Source organism: Haplochromis burtoni, unplaced genomic scaffold (genome assembly GCF_018398535.1).
Source record: "Haplochromis burtoni strain Fernald_Lab_line unplaced genomic scaffold, NCSU_Asbu1 Contig_540, whole genome shotgun sequence".
Lineage (NCBI taxonomy): Eukaryota > Metazoa > Chordata > Actinopteri > Cichliformes > Cichlidae > Haplochromis > Haplochromis burtoni.
This window is the reverse complement of record NW_024582901.1, coordinates 38,538-57,733: the sequence shown is the minus strand read 5'-3', so window position 1 is coordinate 57,733 and position 19,196 is coordinate 38,538. Positions and strand designations below refer to the sequence as shown.

General features: G+C 38.2%; 1 protein-coding gene across 13 annotated transcripts in view; it reads left to right on the top strand.

Annotated features, from left to right (window-relative positions):
• ptprt (protein tyrosine phosphatase receptor type T) overlaps window positions 1-19,196 on the top strand; it is a 300,616-nt gene that overhangs the window by 265,073 nt on the left and 16,347 nt on the right. For 10 of the 13 annotated variants that reach the window (XM_014329337.2, XM_042214262.1, XM_014329335.2 and 7 more), the window contains 5 exons: window positions 8,232-8,317; window positions 9,765-9,801; window positions 10,238-10,335; window positions 10,624-10,740; window positions 16,722-16,876. In XM_014329337.2, the coding sequence (XP_014184823.1) occupies window positions 8,232-8,317; window positions 9,765-9,801; window positions 10,238-10,335; window positions 10,624-10,740; window positions 16,722-16,876 (493 nt within the window). The remainder of the gene's footprint in view (window positions 1-8,231; window positions 8,318-9,764; window positions 9,802-10,237; window positions 10,336-10,623; window positions 10,741-16,721; window positions 16,877-19,196) is intronic. The other 3 variants (XM_005947695.3, XM_042214263.1, XM_005947688.3) reach the window with 1 other exon arrangement.

Sequence of the window (19,196 nt, the reverse complement as noted above, 5' to 3'; positions counted from 1 at the left end):
AAGCTGATTTTCCTTCCTCCATCTTTCTCTCCTCTATCTTTTTTGCACCTGACAGCCTTCAAACAGCTGGAAACAGCATCTCGAGGCTTGTGTTTGTGTGTATTTGTGTAAGTCGACAGCATTCTGTGTTGTTTGACACATCAGCTGCAGGGAGCTCTGGTCTTAATAGGCTATTACACACTATAATACCCCCCAACACACTCACACACTTTTCCATCCATGCTGAGGTACACACATGCATAAGTTGCTGACAGTGGAACAAATACATCATTTAAGCACAAAAAAGCCTATTGAAATTTGCTTTTCAAAATGCTCATGCACAAACCTGTCAGGATACATCCCAAAACAATTTACCAGAACATAGAACATTTAAGGAAGAAAGGGGAGACGGATGTTCACACACTTAGAAGCTGCTCAGTCTCTCTCTAACCCATATACACACTTACACTCAATCACACATGCTATTAAATTCCCTAATGCCTTGAGCCGGTCTGACAGCGGAGTGTATTCCGTGAGTGAGTTGAGCTCCATAGGGAGTTAACTGATTAAGTATATCTGTGACAGACACAATCCCTGCTTAGTAGCTACTGAAAAGAGCAGGAGGAAGAGAAGAGAGGAAAGGGAAGGGAAGGAAGGAGAGGACAGAAGAGTAAAACATCTTGTTCAGCAGTTTCAACTTGCTACTGTGAGCATGTTTGTATTTTTCTCAGTTCAATCTGTTAAAGAGGACATAATTCCTAACAGGTTTCCCTGTTTTCAACTGTGTAATTAACAAGTAACTTGTTGTGTTAAAGTGTTAGACTTTGTTTTAAACCATTTGTTTGATTTGCTTTTTATGAAAATGTAATATCACTCAATAATCTTAAGGCTTCTCTTTAATTCTCTTTTAAGTATTTGAGTGTCAAACAGGTAAAGCAATTACAGGAAGTAGAAGAATCAAAGGGAAAAGGGGATATTTTTTATAAAGAGGTTATGGAATGTAGCATAAGTTTCCATGCTTTCATGCTTCTTGTCTGTAATAGTGCCACTTTATCTCTCCAGCATTGAAAAATATAACCTAATGGGCATACTGAAGCGTAATGCTCTTTATTCTCAAACAGCAAGATCTTTTATATTTTTTAGCTGTCTTCAGGCAGCTGGAGAGACACTGGAATATTAAAGAGCCAGTATAGAGGCTTTTACTAACTCATATGCTCAAATGACCGTAATGTAATATCTGCCGGAGGTGAATAAAGTTTTGTTCAATATGAATAACTCAGTAATTAGTTTGTTGTCCTGTCTTTAAAACAAAAACAAACCCACAAGAAAGATGAGTCTCATCTGTTTTAACTGAATTAATTTTCCCAAATTAATCACACAGCTATTCAGTCCAAGATTGTGCGTTTTGATTGGCATTTAATAAATTGTAATTTTGAACCAAATTATATCATGGTCAAATTATGTGTGATGCCTTGTTTCAGAGTTAGTGAAGGTAAAAAAAAACAAACATAAAAAAATTCACTTATTGGATACAAATACCAGAAGCAAATGTTCCATTCTTTTGTACAATGCAATGTTCTCAGGGTTATCTGTGAGAGCTGCTGTTTTAAAACACAAAAGAGCTTTGAAAGTTTAAATAGAATATCTTCATAAGCGATGATGTGTGATCTTGATATGTGTTTATTCTAGTTTCCAAATGTGCTCCAGGTTAGACCATGCAAAGCAGAGGTACTGTTTTCAGTGGTGGGTGGCCTTATATAACCTGAATAATTTTTTTTGCTTCATCAAGCCTGAACAATTTAGGGTGGTCACTGGCCTTTTAAAGCAATAAAAGGGCAATATATTCATGAAACTGGAAAATAATGACTTCATAGATTATCCCCTGCTGATATTTGCAGTATATTTCATGGGTCTTACTTTTGGTGGTAAGTAATAAAAAATGTATCTTGACCTTTGATTTATAGAAGAGAGCAAAAAACAGCTGCTTGTGTTTGCTGTGGTACAATAGCAGTCATTAGGGCTGGTGGCTCCTGCTCATTTTATTTGTGTACAGCCCTCATGTGCAGTGCATACCATCTGATGTCTCCAAATTACAGGTCTCTCCTGCCCTGGTAAATTTGCTAGAGATAAAAAAAAAAAAAGAAGTCTATATTGTTTGGCCTTTTCCTTACCCCCTCAAGTTAACAAGTCCTCCCCAACAAAACTTTGGCAGTGGCTGCTGGAATAATGGCAAGATTTTGAAGATAGAAGACAGAAATGAGACAGAGAATGGAACCAAACTAAAAGCAGAGAGTAGAGAGAAGATGAGAAGAGAGGAAAGTAGAGAGGGGAGTTGCAAGGTTATGAAGATAGGGCGACTCAGCAGAAGAGTGGAGCTCATTAATGAGTAATGGGTTCGTGACACTTTGCCCTTGGACACCACAGTGTCTGATGGCTTTGTTGTTACTCCAGTGCTACAGACACCAACATGAGGCTGAGTGCACATATCTTCTCTATATTTTATGTCTCCATCCATATCGGGATGTAAGTTACAAAGACTTGATCAACTACACATTTTTATATTGGGGTTAAGACTTTGTATAATACTGGATTTAGTATTAGGTTCTTATTGCCTGAGTTGCCTGAGCGTGAGGTTTTAGTTTTACAGTTGAAGTTCACATATTTTTCACAATTTCATTATTTTATTTTGCGCATCTAAAGCTTCTGTCATTCTCGTAGTGTACATTAACACCATCATCCTTCTGTCTGAAAACTTTTACCTCCTTCTTCAGAAAAGCACAGTCTGGTCTGATGCTAGAAGTGCTGCCTTAGAGGTGTCAATTGCTTACAAAATCTGGAGTTCACCCACAAAAGTATCGCTATGTGATAGAGGCATTCTTATTTGAGAACAATAGCAAATTAGCCACTAGTTGGTTATTATGCTAGCATAATAGAAATTAATGTAGATTTGGTAAAGAAGCGAAGCCTAAATTATAAACAGGGCGTTTCATCTAATAAAATGTGTTGTTGTTGGGTGAAAATGACTTCCTTCGCCTAGTTGTTGGGTTTTATAATTGTGCAAACCTTTTACGTGAATGAAAAGAGAAAAAACTACAAATATCTGTAATATCTGTGCCTGCAAATGTAATCATTGAAGTGTGTATTTGAGGTTGGCTTGGTTCTAACAAAAGACTTTCTTTTGCTTTCAGAATCAGTTGCTCCTGCATCTATGCGCACACAGTATATATCATACTAACAAAAAGATGTCTACAATTCTCTTTCTCCCACTCACTCACTCATGCACTCAATGATACACACCCCATCAGCCTTTTCAAGCCTGTGCCCCATGTCCACATCTGTAGCGTTTTCAAGCCAGTACCTCCTGCTATTTGAGCCCAATTAGAAGCTCCCCTCCCCGTGCAGGCTAGTGGGAAGGGCCCCTCCCTTCTTTCCTCCAGCCTCATATCAGTGGCTTCTGTGTTATGACAGCCTCTGACACTAGCCCTGCGTAATTATTGCTGTCTGAAGGAGCAAGATGGCATGGGGAATGAGAGAGAGAGGGGGGGAAGAGACAGGTAGCTGAAAGAAGACCATGGAGGGGGAGAAGTGAGGAGAGGAGGAGGTAGACAGAAATGGACAGGATCAGCAGAGAAAAGGAATAGAAATCGAAGAGGCAGATGAGAAACGGAGTAAAAGACGGAGAAGAGAAGGAAGAAAAAGACAGAGAGGGAACGAGCAGACGGCTGGCAGACTACCTCCTGTTGTGTTTGTTTTTACATGCTGTGTATTTTTGTGTGTGCGCATGTGTGTGTTTGACTGAGTGACTGAGAGAGTGAGAGAGTTGAGAGCGTGAGTGTGAGTGCGCTGATAGCTGATGACAGAATCTTGTACCAGCAGAGTGGCGTCATGCTGCCATCATTGTTGCTGCCCAGCCAGAGCTGCAACATTACTCTGATAGCAGTTATACAAATAATTCTCCTCAAGGTGATCCTAAAAGTGATAATCAAGGTGTTATATGTTGTTATTTTAAGAATTTGTACTGTATTCTGTGCTTTAACTCACCTGACCGTGTGGATGAATAGTCTGCAGTTGAGGCTTGTCATACTTGCAGTGGCTGTTTTAATGCAGTCCTGGGGTAATTCCTACTGACGGTCATGACCTTTCTATGCAGTCGTCTTTTCATATTAAGTGATCGTGAAACCCTTGGTTCTGTAATTTGGCCAAGAGATGCAACAGAATTCAGGGATAACCCCGAGTGCAGCATTTTGTAGATGTTTACACAAGATGTCACTTAGTTTATTAAGTTTATGTTGTTCAGTCACCACATGTTATACACACAGGCTAAATAGTACATATAAACTTCACAGTCTAATGTACAATATAATCAATGAACAGGCTCAGTCTAAAGCAATGTTTACGTACGCCGAGCCCACATTCTTCTCCCTAATTTCTGGAAAAAAATACAAAATAAATAACAAATCAGCAAAAGCATGTACAGTCAAAGATGTCTTTGCTTTTATACTTACATTTATTTTCATTTTTACTCTTCTGCACTGAAACAAATGTCTGCAAGAGTCTACATGAAAGGTTTAAACTCCAAAGTTTCAGCTTCTGAACATTACTGAGACTGCACTAAGCTTACAGATAAACAGCTTATCACAGATGTAAAGGTTGGCCAGCAACTGATTCCATTTGAGAGCTAAGAACTTGAGCTAAATACATCTACACCATGGTCTGGCTATTAAAAGCACCATTTTTGAGAGATGTTTTACCAAAAAAATGTGCTTGGAGTAACATAGCTCATCTGCACATTTGAGCCTTATAATAAAGCCTATTAAGTATGAATCACATACTTAATAGGCTGTGTGACCATTCTGCAATGGGCCATTTGTGATGGTTTTTTTTTTTTGGTACTTGAACCTTGAATCACCATTAAAATTATCGAATGTTTTTGTTCCATGTAAAAATTATATAAAATGACTGTCCATGTGATGTCAAATTTTCCATTCTACTCTGTGACAAAATAAACAAAATAAGTTGTTAGGTGATAGATATGAGCTATGACACATTTTAGTTGCTGAAATATTAACGTTTTTCTCAAATTCAGCATACAGACTGCATATTTTTTACATTTTGGAGACTGTAGAGAATTATTTACAGCAATGATTAATGAAACAATGAAATATTAAAAACTTTGATGGTGTAGGCTCAAACCTGGACATGGACACGTATGTTAAGCAGTGTTTCTGAGAACTTGTCTCTCTCTGTTTGACCTGCAATAGATTGGCCACTTGCCGAATCAGAGATGGGTTTGGCTCATTCGAATTGTAATTGAATAGGAATTTAAGAAAAATGTACGGATCTTTATTTTCCTGCTTTTTTTCTTTTGTCAGAACCACTAGAAATGTCCTAGCTCTCACTGAAGATTTGGACCCATTTTATGGTCTTTATCAACAAATGGTGTTTGTTACCTTCTTAATTTAAAAAGTAGTTAAAAAAATCATATCACCTTTAACGTCATCTAAATAAATAGTACACTCTTATGCTTTCCAGGATATTGTTCAGCTGCTTGGCAACATCCTTATTATAGAAAATCCAAATACATGCTGTATGTTCTAAATGATTTTGCTTGTTAAAAAAAGTTAACGGTCTCTGCAATTTTATCCTACTTCTGAGTATGTTTACTCCGCTGCAGGTCTCATTTTGTGCCAGCTATGAATGGAAATGAATTCACACATCAATTCTAAGATAGTCATCAAAACAAAAAAAATGTTAACGCCTTTTTAACATAATGATTGCCCCCATGCAACTCTATAAACCCAGAGAAAATGGTTTCCATTGAATGCATGAGTCATCAACCACACAGTAGATCTGCTAACATAAAAGCTCTGTTTCTGAAGCAGTTTAACAATTTACAATTTGAATTAACAACTCAATTCAAAATGAGTAAAAAATAAATCCTGCAGAAATACTAGAAGTTTAATTCATGGTTTCAGTTGTTACGTTGTTACGTTGTTCCATCCCAAGCATTCTCAATTGCTACCACAGTTCAGAGGTCTAGGCTGCTCAACAACCAAAGATGTGCGTCATTTTATACTAGGATGATGACCAGGATGACAGAAATATTTATGAGATGCCATTTCAGAGACTGAAAGGTAACAACATTCCACATTTCTCCTAGCCTCTTATGTTATTTATCTTTATCTTATACTTGCCAACTACACGTGACATAATTTTTACCTCTCTTCTGCTCTTGTCTTCTTGTTTTCTTTGTAATATCTCACATTTACCGACCTGCTCTTTTCCATTTAGTCTGTATTCGCTTTCTTTCTTTCTTTCTTTCTTTTTTTTTCTCAAAAAATTAAAAACTTTCAAGAAGCAGTGCAATCATTCTTATTTGTCCCCATCATCTGCAATTACCTGCTGTTGCTATGTTACAACTAAGTTTAAAAAGAAAAAAAAATCAGTGCCTCCCATTACACTTAATAACTCATATGTGTCCCAATGCTATAGATAGCTATTATACAGCCAAGAACAAAATAATTGACACTCAAAAAGAAAAAGAAAAAAAAATTCATCATGGTGACATGGATAATGAGGGTGAACAGTGAGTGAGGTGAGAGGTTCTGCTGTTATGATTATTACAGATAATCTGAGATTCAAAGATATATTAAAATGCTTATAGATTGTAAAAATAGTCTTGTGATTATCAATTTATTTATTTATACTTTTATTTATTATTATTAGGTTTTTGGGACTTCTGGGTCTGGTGTGTTGAACCTTCACTCTAACTTCATAAACTCCTTGAGATGTAACAACTTGTGTTTGTATATGTGCTTGTGCTATTTGAATATGTGATACTTCTCTACCTGGATTTCTTTTAACTCTTTTTAAAACGGTGCCATCTCTGGACACTTACTGTCATTGTCCAAAAAAATGGACATACCTGCAGAAAACAGGAGATGCTGACATGCTAAAGAAGCAGGAAGAACAAAGTTCCATTCTAACAACTGTGACTGAGAGAGAAGAGGAGATATAAGTCTCATGGGACACAAAAACAGATACGCTAATAGTAAGGAATTGTAAATAAAAATGTCCTATCAGCAGCCACCCATGGACTAATCCATGGGTGGCTGCTGATGGGATGAAAGTTGGAAATTGATCTGTGCGAGGGCGTCTGATGTTGAAAAACCCAAAACATCTCATGACTTCAGAAACATCACTGGAGATGCATCCCAGCGAGAGCAACAAAGATGTATCTTACACACATTACATGTGAGAAATTGCCAAAGAAATGACTCTGGATCCCACTGTTACCATTAGCGATCTTCAGACAGTCATGGATAAAATCCAAGCGGTTATAGAAAAAGAGGACGGATTGCAGCTTTTATTGACAAATGGTGCCTGCTGGGTCATATTACTATGAAGAAGTACTGTTGCTGCTTGCACTTTGAACTATTAGCTCTGGATTATGTCCACAATTTCTCTTGATTTTGCTATTCCAGCAACTATTTCAAAGCAGAAGAGAAGTCCAAAGCCATCTTTTTTTCTCATTCGGTGATCACATGTCACTGTTTGCAAATGGTACAGTAGACATTTCATTTGAACAATTTGTTCAACAGCTTTTACAGCTAAAAGGAATCATTGCATAGTACCCGAAAAAGCCTGTGAGACAAATAAATCTGTGTTGCTTGTCATTTGGTAGTAAATGCAATAGCATTTGCTGACAGAGGCAGCAAGTAATGGAAACAGAATTTGTCCCATCATCCTGACTTATGCAAATGATATTTGTCATAAATCTGCACTGGGGAGTTATGCACAAAATGTTACTTTAATACTTTTATGTGTTTGCTTCTGTCATACCCATTCAGATCATCTGAATGGAACTGCTCTAAGATCAAATGAACTAAAGTGGGGGAAAAAAACATTTGAAATGAAGTGTCGAAATAAAACTATACCAAGGGAACTGAGGATGTTTGGTGTTTCTGAGTGACACAATTTAACTTTTTAACTTTAACTATCTTGCTTAGTCAAGATTAACTAAAGGTTATCTACTCAGGTAAAAGACGCCAATGCTGACTATTAACAGGAGACAGGACTTGATCCATCAACAATTACAAAGAACAGGCAACAGTAGCAGGAAAAGTGCACTTACATTTGTTGTTTGGACTCATAACCTTGGGCCTGGTTAGCTAGTTCCCCCTCCAGTCAGTTAGTTTTTCCGATCTGTGGGTAAATGTAACTTTAGGCCTGTTGTATTTTTGTGCTATCTGATCCCACAGACGATCACACCAGAGTCCGACTGCAGTTGCTGGATGGAGACCCCCACTCTGACTACATCAATGCCAATTATATTGACGTGAGTGTTTACACAACTACACTCGAACACACACACATGCACACATACACTGTAGTGATGATCCAAACAGTGAGTCTTGTGTAGGAAACCCTCTAATGTATTTACAACTTCATCATATGCCAGCTGTAGTATTTGCTCCTGTTGGTAGCTGCTTATATCACTTGGTTTAAACTTGAGAGACGTCTAACTTGGAAAGCACACCCTTTGCCTCACAAATAGTTATTTTATGTGAGTTTCACTGACATGTCCTCACAGCTTGTAATAGTCTCTTTCTGCATGGATGCCCTGAATATCAAATAGTATGGATGTCAGTCAGTCAGTCAATAGTTTGGATGATGTCATATTCTCAGTTTCAAATCAGATGCAGGCACCTGCCTCTGCACACAAACAATATTGCTTTAAATTTGTACCAGTGAATCAGGTCCTTAGTTAAGGTTACCACAGCAGATAAAACCATCAGTGTTGTTTTTTTCCCCCCTTTGGACTCCATTCCTTCACCAACGGGCACATAAAAAAAATTAAAAGGGGGAAAACATACCCCCCTCCTTGTTTACCCTTTCCTCCTTTAATTACATCAGTCATTCTATCACCTCCCACTGTGTGTCCCTCTTATTACCTTTCCTTATCCATCCATCCATCCATCGTTCATTTTTACTCCCTTCCTCTCTCCCCTGCAGGTATTGTGCTTCACTTATTGATTTAATCTCCTGCTCACAGCTTACTGTTGTAATGGTAGTCTTAATAAATCTGGTACAAAATCAGTCTCACAGACTAGATTGTTTCTTAAGAAGAAAAGAAAAGAATTGAAAAAGTAAAACACATCCCCCCATGAAGATAACGTCATGCTCACAAAGTGATTCTAATGGCAAAGTGAAAATGATAAATGCTTTTATCGCAACAAGGTTATCCATCTTATAGGGAATCGTGATGGGACAAGAGAGAGAAATAATCGCTGGTTGGAGACCGGTGTCTTTTTATCCAACAGAGGGAAAATTTAGTGACTGGGAAAAAATTGAAGGATAAAACATGGAAAAAACTGAACGTGAAGACAAGACAAAGAAGGAGAGTGAGAGATGATGAATGAATGAGAAGATGACTAACAACGAGGAGAAATGAAGTGAAGAAAAGGCAACACAATTGGGAAAAACTGAATGAAAGAATAGGGCAGGAATTTTTTAGTATATTTTGCTTAAAAATACAAAATGTAACACTTTATCTAACTTTGGGGAGTGAAAAGGAAAACAGCCGAAATAGCGGGAGATGGGTGAAGACTGATTCCCTGGAAAAAATAGTGAGTAGGAATGAGAATTCTTGAAAAACAATGTGCTAAAAATAGAGGAAATTTGGATGTTGGATAGGAAAACTAAAGAATATAAAGAGAAAAATGGATATGACAAAAGTGTGGCGATACATATTTTTTTATTGCTTCCTTTTTTCTGTCTCGCAGGGGTACCATAGACCCAGACATTACATCGCCACACAAGGTAATTAAACTGACGTGATAAGTGTGTGTGAGAAGCACTAATGCGTGCTTCCACATTTGTGTAGATACGAATGTGTGCATGTGATCCTATTTGTGTGCGTGTGTGTGTATGCGTGTAGGACCCACCTGGTAAATGTCGTCCTCTCGGACTGGAAGGCTATTACCACAACCTCCTAAATCTAAACTGCCGTATAAAACCCCCCTGACAAATTTAAGACCCCATTACCTCAAACCCCCAAACTACTATCTGGGATTGATGGTGTTCAAATACATGTGTGTGTCTGTATGGGTGTGTTTGTGCAAGTCTGTACTACCAGTGCTGACATTTTTACGTGGCATTGGAATGAACATATGCTTATTTACACACCTATGTCTGTATGCTTATTTATGTGTATCAAAATGTTTACACTGTGTGTGTTTGTGTGTTTGTCTGTCAGGGCCCATGCAAGAGACGGTGAGGGATTTCTGGAGAATGGTGTGGCAGGAGAATTCGGCCTCTATCGTCATGGTTACAAACCTTGTGGAAGTGGGAAGGGTGAGTTTATCATCCAAGCAGCTCCAAAAATGTGTGTATTAGAAGTAAATAAAGTACATGTATATCTCTGTGTGTGTCTATATGTATATATGTATGATCTAGTTATATGTGCTGTTGTTTTACCTGGAGCTCTAGTTTTCCTCCAGTCACACTACTGAATTACTTTGCGATGCCTTCTAGTAATTTCTAATCAGTATCATCTCTGCCTCTTGATGCTCATGGGGAGATAATCAACACCACGTAAGGCATATTTTAAAACACAATGACAATAAAAACGATCTTTTCCAGGTGAAGTGTGTTCGTTACTGGCCTGATGAGACAGAGGTGTACGGAGATATCAAGGTGACCCTCATAGAGACTGAACCACTGGCGGAATATGTCATACGGACGTTCACTGTTCAAAAGGTAAACAAGTAAACTTTATATTTAATGGCAAGAGTATATTTTTAATTCTTTATTCTATAATCCAGGAATCAAGTATGCCATGGTTAATTCCACTGAGAATGTAGTGAAAATGAAAACAATAGTTGTTAAAAAAGTGAGAATTATTCCACATTCAGGACTTCAAATACCAGTTCTACCAGCAGCTTTAATTGGAAATATGACGATTTAACTTTCCTGCTCTGAAAAAGGGATAAAGCTGTTGATGTCTTTGTCATAGTATTTATCCTGCATTTTAACATTGAGTCATGATGTCACACCAATTTTCTCTGCCCCACAAGGCCTGTGATGGGATTTGAACCCACTCATGCTCTCTAGCAGCGTATTTACACCCCATCGTAGCTTGTATTGCTTCCATATTTTGTAAAGCCCAGACCTAGATTACCATTACAGCCAATATGTGATTGGGGATTTATGGCGAGTGAGCTCTGTTACTTGTTTGCTTCTCACTGTTTAAGAGGAATCTTGAAAGCATAATCTTGGCACTTGTAATCAGGCAGGAGGGATTTGAGAGGAGAATAGATGATCGACGAATGTAGTTTCATTGTTGTGATGTTGTTCTCCAGGGCTCTGCACACTGAATGCAAGAACTGCAGAAATGCACATTACAACAAGACACAGGCTGTGATCCAAAATCCTTTATCTTTCGAGCGACTTTCAGTCTTGTTTTTTTATTCTCAGTCTCTGTTTGCCTGTTCCATTGTTTTTCCTTTTCTCCTCCATTTTACTTTCTACCTCTTTTTGCTTGTTTGAGTATAGAAAGTATTTACAACACTCAAATCTTGCTTATATAAATATTTTACTTGGGAGTCAAGGGACAGAGGTTGATCTTTAGGTCCGTTACCATTTTAATACTATTTATTTTTTTGAATAGGTACCTATCTTCTACAGTTATTACACATTATAATACATGTTCCTGACTACTCTTGTGTGTTTTCCATTCGTTTTTCTTCTTTTTATACCTCAGTGTCATTTTTCCTCTATCCTCTATTTCCTTCCCCCCTCAGTCGTGCAAAATCAGCTTATAAAGACAAGTCTTGAAGTGTTTGCTGTCAGCTCATTTAGCAAGCCATTAATCCATACCACCTCTGAGTGCGTGCGCGTGCGCGCTAAAATTCAAAGGAAAGCTGATCTCTAAACGCCTGTCGTTTGACAGTATGCATAAATACTTACAAACACACATCAGACACTTGCTAATTCAAATTCTCCATCTTTAAAATTCAGTGGGTTTTTTCCACTGTGTGTGAGTGTGAAAAACAAAGAGAAAGCAAGACAGAGGGTATGTGGGTTCTGTGTAGCAACTAAATAGACTCAGTTGCAGTGAATAATGAGAATAAGAGCTTAATGAAAAGGTTTATTAATGGCACATCCAAAGAGATTAACTGAGCACTGAGGAATAGAGGGTGACTAAGTAAGACTAAAAGAAAATGTGTGCAAATGTGTGCGTGTGAGTGGGAGAGAAAAAGAGCTAAAGATGCAGGATGACAAAAGGTAGCTCATCTTTGAATGTCAGAATGATAGCAGCTGTGAGAGAAAGAAGCAGCATATGTCAGTATAAAACTTTCTGCTCAGCAGCTTAAGCAGCATTCATTTCATGTGTTGATGTTTTATGTGAAGTTGAAAATTTTGCTATAAGTGAAGTGGACTGTAAAGTAGTTTTACTGTCTCTGTTCTTAACTGTGCAGCCTTGACGTTAGCAAGAAAGTTTCCAGAGGTAGTCACAGCTGCAGCTGGAATGAAAGAGTACTACAGATAGTACTGTATGTACACACATGGATTTTTTATTTTATTTTATTTATTTTTTATTAGTTTTTTCAAGCCAACAAGGGCTTGTTCGCCAATGTGCTAACACCCAAAATATGATTAATGACACTCATGTCAGGAGACCTCAGTAAACTGAAGGCCACAGTAGAGGCCAAACTCAACAGGACAAAACATTGCTTTGAAGACCAGCATACACATATCAGACAGGACATATGAGTCATTTTTCAACTGAAACTATAGTCCAGTGTAATGAATTGTAGGCAGTTGACATCTGTGTAGCAGCCGTTCAGAGTGAAAACAGCAGTTTGACAAAAAAATCAAGGGTAGCAAGGGCTTGTACTGGTCTGCAAGATTAAACACAGTCCAGACATGTTGGAGTAGTACAACAAAGTGTTCTTCCTCAAATGAATGAGAAGATGCTTCTCAAGTGGCTCTCGACAATCAATATTTTGCCCAGAATGTTTTTTTTCCAGCTTCTGCGTAGCTTAGCTGAGAAAAACAGTTTAGGATCGGCACTTCAAATCTGCCAAATAAATTAAATCCATTCTTATTTCTTCCCTATCAGTTATGGTACTTTTTGATCATTTGCCATCCTGTATAACATTAATCAATTTCCAAGTTTTTTTTCATGAAAAATAACCCAGTATTTGTAATCAATTTAATTCGAACTTTTTTCTCACCGGTATTTTGTTGTTACAGTACTGTACAAAAGTCACTCCTTATTTCTTGAATTTTGCTTTCAAGGGATCAGACCTTGTCATTTTTAAAGTGTCTTGAGCAATAGTTCTCTAGACTTTTCTCAGGCCAGTGCTGTGTCTACACATATTGTTCTTACTACAAGCCTGTCACAACAAAATTTCTTGAGTTAAAAAATTCAAAGGAAGACACAACTTGACAGGCATTTGGCAGGTATTTTGCACCAACAAGGTGATTTCCAAAGACCTGTTAGCTGAAAATTTGAGGAAACTGTACAAGCGTAGGACAAACCGGAAGGCCTAAAAACAATCTTCAGTAGATGAAAAGCATCTGAAAGTCATGTCCTTAAGAAATAGGAACATAGGAGAAATACAGAAGCTTTTAGTTGATTCATTTTCTGTTTGCCAGGGACAAAAGCCATTCAGGGGAGAAAGGGGTATTACACAAGAATGGAAAGTTTCACTTTCAGTTTGCAGTGAATGTCTACGACCGTCTGTAAAACACAGTGGAGGCTCTGTCAGAGTTTGGGAGTGCGTTTTAGCCAGTTGTGTTGGAGATTTTATCAAAACTGAATTATCTGATAAAGTATCCGATTTTAATTTAGAATACAATACTATCACTCTATACAATAGAGTATATGGAAAGCATCTGATTGGCACCAGCTTCATATTTCAGCATGATAACATCCCAAACACACAGTCAATGCAGTCAATGCTTACCAGGACAGAAGAACAGATAATGAAACATTATCAGTCATAGACTAGCCTTCCCAGACCTCAACATTATTGAATCAGCGCAGAATAATCTTGACAGAGAATGGAACAAACAGCAGCCAACATCCAAAGAAGAACTTTGGAATGTTCTTTAAGAAGACTGGAAAACTATTCCTGAACACTACGTCAAGAAATTATTAGAAGCATGCCTAAACGAGTTCAGAAAACGGTGGATATACCGAATACTGACTCTCAAACTTGTTAGAATTATATTAAATCTGTTTTTCCTTATATACTAGCAAAATATAAAGAAATGATGGCTGAATCAAGACATTTACACAGTGCTGGTATGTCGCCATGACATTTAACCTCAACTTTTGAGGCTAAACATACAGTCTCTTTTTTATTTTCTATGGAGGGTTTGAAGTGCTGGACTCATATTTAAGTGATTATAAGGAGGACATGACAGCATAAGGGATTGTTGTGGACAACAAATTCCTGTGTCAGGATGAACTCCCCCTTACGGTGATTCTAGGCTGTTCCAGACACCAAAACAAATTCTAACAATAAAAGATATGTAAGGATTGTTGATGTCAAATAAACCTTTCTAAAATGTTGTCACACAGATTTATATATGTGTTTCTTACAGAGCAGAGGATTTGCAAAGTATAAACTTGCTAAGACAAGTAACGTGAGTACCAGTGAAACTGAGACTGGATTTAAACGCATTTGAAAATGAGGGATAATTTCAATCCATTAAAACATTTATTTTTTATGTATCTATTGCAAGTTAGGATTAGAGGAATAGGGAGAGCTTTTTTAAAGTGTTCTGAGTTCCTCATCACCAATTTCCAACATTTCAATACCAGTGTTTTATTTTTGTTTTCTTTTACCCGTCTCTGTGTCTCTAGCTCTGTTGGACTGTTGTCTATTGATTTAGAGAAGTAATTTTAACATCACAGGAGTGCAAATCAATGGAAAGTCCAGTTATCAAATCGCCTTGCGGTCTTCAGTTTTTTTCCTTCTTTCTCACTTCAAGTCTCTGTCACATACGTCGCGTGTCCATGTTTCTCTCCTTGACCTTTTTCTTCCTCCTTTTTTCATCATATTTGTCCTCACTCCTTCCTCAGCCCACCACTTCCTACTCTCTTCCTTAACCTCTGCTCTTTCCCCACTCAGTCTCAGGTTCTGAACACCAACCCCACTTCCTATGTTACCCGTGCTTCTCGGGTTATTATCAGATAGTCTGTCACAACAAATAATTCAATACAACCTTGTATATTACAGAGCCAGAATGGAAGACGCAGTTTCATTTCAACTCTATTCTTAGAGAGTAACTGAACTGGGGAGGACGTGACTGAGCCCCGTTTAGTTTAGAATAATATAATAGAATCGATCGGTTTGAATTATTAGAGCAGAAGAGTGCAGTATTATAGAAAAAAAACTGAACTGATGGAAGCTGAAGAAAGGATTTAAAAAATACATTTCTATATCTAGTGAGGAGAGATTCAGTTGAACCACCAGGATATGCAGGTCAGAACTCAAAATAGGAAACTTGAGGCAAGATCCCTCTTAGCCTTCTGATTGCCTCGTGCAGGTGGCATACACTTTCAAAGTTATACACTGTTAGAATACATTATGCCTTCAGGGGAGTCCTGAAGCTTTAGTATAAGGTGTGTGATTCCCTGGAATCATATTCCTAAATTAAAAAACAAAAAACAAAAAAACTTTTCACTCGAATTCATATTGATGAAAGAATTGCCGTGTTGGCACTGTAACAATGACACAAAGGTTTCATTTCCAATAACCCCTGACTGTAGGATTCCAATGTGTTCTTTGTCATCAGATGATAACATTTCAAAAGAAATGGGCGGAAAAGAGAAAAATGTATAATGCTATTCCGAATTGTTCGGATAGGATTGGCTTCTTTGGATGTGGCCTTACTTTTTGCTTAATACACAGTTTTCTTTCATAACTCAATATTGGAGACGATATATAGAGTCATAACAGATTTTTTTGACTTCCAGCCCTCAAATGCAGCCTGTCTGGGGATCCAGACTTAAAGTAATTCTGTTTCTTTATCTGATAAGCATGAACCTACTGCACACCACAGTCCTGAGACTGTATGTCCATGTTTCAAGGACATACAGTCATGCAGCAAAACTTTTCTCAGAAACAAATGTTGTTTAATTAAAACACATTCCATATTTAAATGTTTTCTGTTATTGCTGAGCACTTCATACAATAACAAGCAGTCGGATAATTGCTAGATATTCAAAATCTCCTTGTAAATTGGGCAGCTGAACTGAACCGTGGCATTTCTTCCTGCAAGTCTTTCCCAAAAGGGCCATCATGAGATTTGTGAAATCAATTAATCTTTTTGTAGAGCGAGATGGCCTTCAGTTTCCTCAAATCTCCCCTGTAAATTAGGCAAATGAGCCACAATAAGTCTTCCTGCCTCTCATTCCCCGAAGTGGCCCAAAGTACCATCTTGACATCCACGATGAGATTGATTTATTTTTCATCTGAAGAGGCATCAAGGCCCCCATATTCCTGAAATCCCTGCTGTAAATTAGGGTCCTGAACCATGATATGTCTTCTTGTCAGTCTTCCCCAAAAGAGCAATGAAACAGTTTGTAAGATTCAGCCATTTGTCATCATCAAGAGGCAAAATGGCCAACACTTTTCATGAAGAGACAGACTCTTTTCGTGAAACTGCCATTATGAAATATGCTACTTAGCATAACATCTCCCTCTGTGCATGTTTTTCAGAAGGGCCATCATGAGATCCGTGAACTCCGTCAGTTTCATTTCACCAGCTGGCCCGACCACGGCGTTCCGTGTTACGCCACAGGACTGCTTGGCTTCATACGACAGGTCAAGTTCCTCAACCCTCCAGATGCCGGACCCATAGTGGTACACTGCAGGTAAGTGTACTTACATAGAGGACACAGAGGTTTTGTACTGAAGATAAACTTAATTCCCTGGCGCTGCTGGTCAGTGGCTGCACGGGCAAGACAAGGACAAACAAACAGCCATTCAGATGCATAGCTCACATTTCTTGCTTATCACAGGGAAAGGCTCTGGGTAAACAGTAATGATCAAATGACTACTGGTATTTCTGTTACAAAATCATCTTTATAAACCTTGGATTGTTTTACAGCATTGGCCTAATTGTGATTTGGCAGATCTGAAAATATCCATGAGTTATTTTTGTGGTCTTATGAGTCATTTTAAAAGGCTTCTGACTAAACAATCAGTTTGGATAGTTTGTCAGAAGCCCCAAAATATAAGACTTTATCTCAACCTAAATCTAAGAAGCAGTTCTTTCCACAGGCTTTTCTTCCAGTACTTTTTTTTAAAAACTTTTTTATAGGTTCCCCTTTTCCTTGTCAATTAAGACAATAGGGCAAGGTATGATTACTGTTGTAATCTCTCAAACACGTCACCCTTTCTTTTCCGTAGCTTAGATCAATAGTGCTAACTTTTAGAAAGTGAATAAAAAGTTTTAGGTTAAAAAAGAATTTCATCTCCTATCTTCTTTCACCCATACACCGCCATGAAAAGTAGGAGGGGGAAAAAGTGATAGTATTAGGATCCCCATGGTGATACTATATTTAACCTCAATGTTCTGTTCTTTATGGGATGTAACAGTTCACTTCTGGAGCCAGGTGCTCAGCTGGCACAGGCATTAAAAGGTCAGCATTCTGACAAGCTATGAAAAAAAGGTTTTGAGTAGATTCCTCATCTTGTCTCAAGCATTGAAATTTAATTATTCATTTCATGGCCCACCTTGATACAACACATAGCTTTAGAGTTTTATTCCCACAAAGGGAATAAAATGACTAACCTTGCCATGGTTAGTGCTTAATGGAATCAAAGGACCATCATACTATATAGCACTTTTTCTAATCTCACAGACCTCACAGAGTGCTTTAGACTACAAGCCACATTTAATCATGCATCCATACAGTGATTTATTCTTTGCACTTCAGCTATCACACATAGCTGGCCAATTTAGAATGACCAGTTAACCTAAACATGCATGTCTTTGGACTGTGGGAGGAAGCTGGAGTACCAGGAGGAAACTCAGAAGATGCAGACTCCACACAGAAAGTCCTATACAGTCACCATTGTGATTCAGAGATGAATGGGTACAATTTAACCAGAAATTGTATGTGTAGTACAATATAGATTTTTTTTATTTTTTTTTGCTTGAATGAAAGATGCTTTTGTTCAGTTAACTAAAACTAACCATTTGGATAAGTCTTTGGAGCTTCCCACTAACAAACAGCAAACCTGGTTGCTTGGCAGTCCCTTGCCAAATTAGCCATTAGACAGTAAAATGATGCATGAATATTGTTTTATCTGTATATACTCAAGTTGCCATCTTTTTAGCAAATACTATAAATCAGCGTGTCTAAGGTTTGGGAAAGATGTGTGTTACAACAAAAAAAAACACTTGGGATTATTAATAATGGAAAAGTCAAAAGAGACACACACTCAAAGAACAAAATTGGACACACAAACAGAGAATGAAAAAAAAAACTGGATGGACAAATGAGGCGCGCAGACACATAAAAGACAGCCAGTAAAAGTATGTGGACAGACAGGCAGGAAGTTATGGCAGTCACTTCCAATTTCCGGGGGCACTCTGATGCTATTGGCCTGTGTCATGAGGCTTTCAAACACGCACAAGCACACACACATAGAGGCCCAGCAGTATTCTGGTCTCAACATTAATCACAGAGGTTGACAGGTAATCTGCCGAGGCGCCCCCTCCTCTTCTCTCTTCAACTTTCTATCTTTCCGTCCCTCACATCTTATCTCTCTCTCTCTCTCTTTCTTTCTTTTCTGTTTCTTCTCTTGCACGCTCTCTCGCTCTCTCTCTTTTAGCTGTCTCTGAAAACTGTCAGCGGAATTGTAAATTGAAAGATGGGTTTTTCCCCTCCCTCTACACCTCATTCTCTCAGTTTCCGCTACATCCCTCCATCCGTGCCTCCTTTCCTCCCTTGATATCTCCCCTGTGACGGCCACTTCTATCACTCCCAGTCGCTAAACTCTTCCAACCATTCCCTTTCCGTCCCTCTTCCCCTCGCTCTTTCAGTCCATCCATCTGTTGGTTTGCTTGTCTGTCCATATCTTCCCTCCAGGCATTGCTGTTCAGAATGTGTCGCCTCAACACCTGACATGGGCTACTAAAGTCTCCACATACTTATGCTTGTCAGTTAGAAAGTAAAAGAGAGC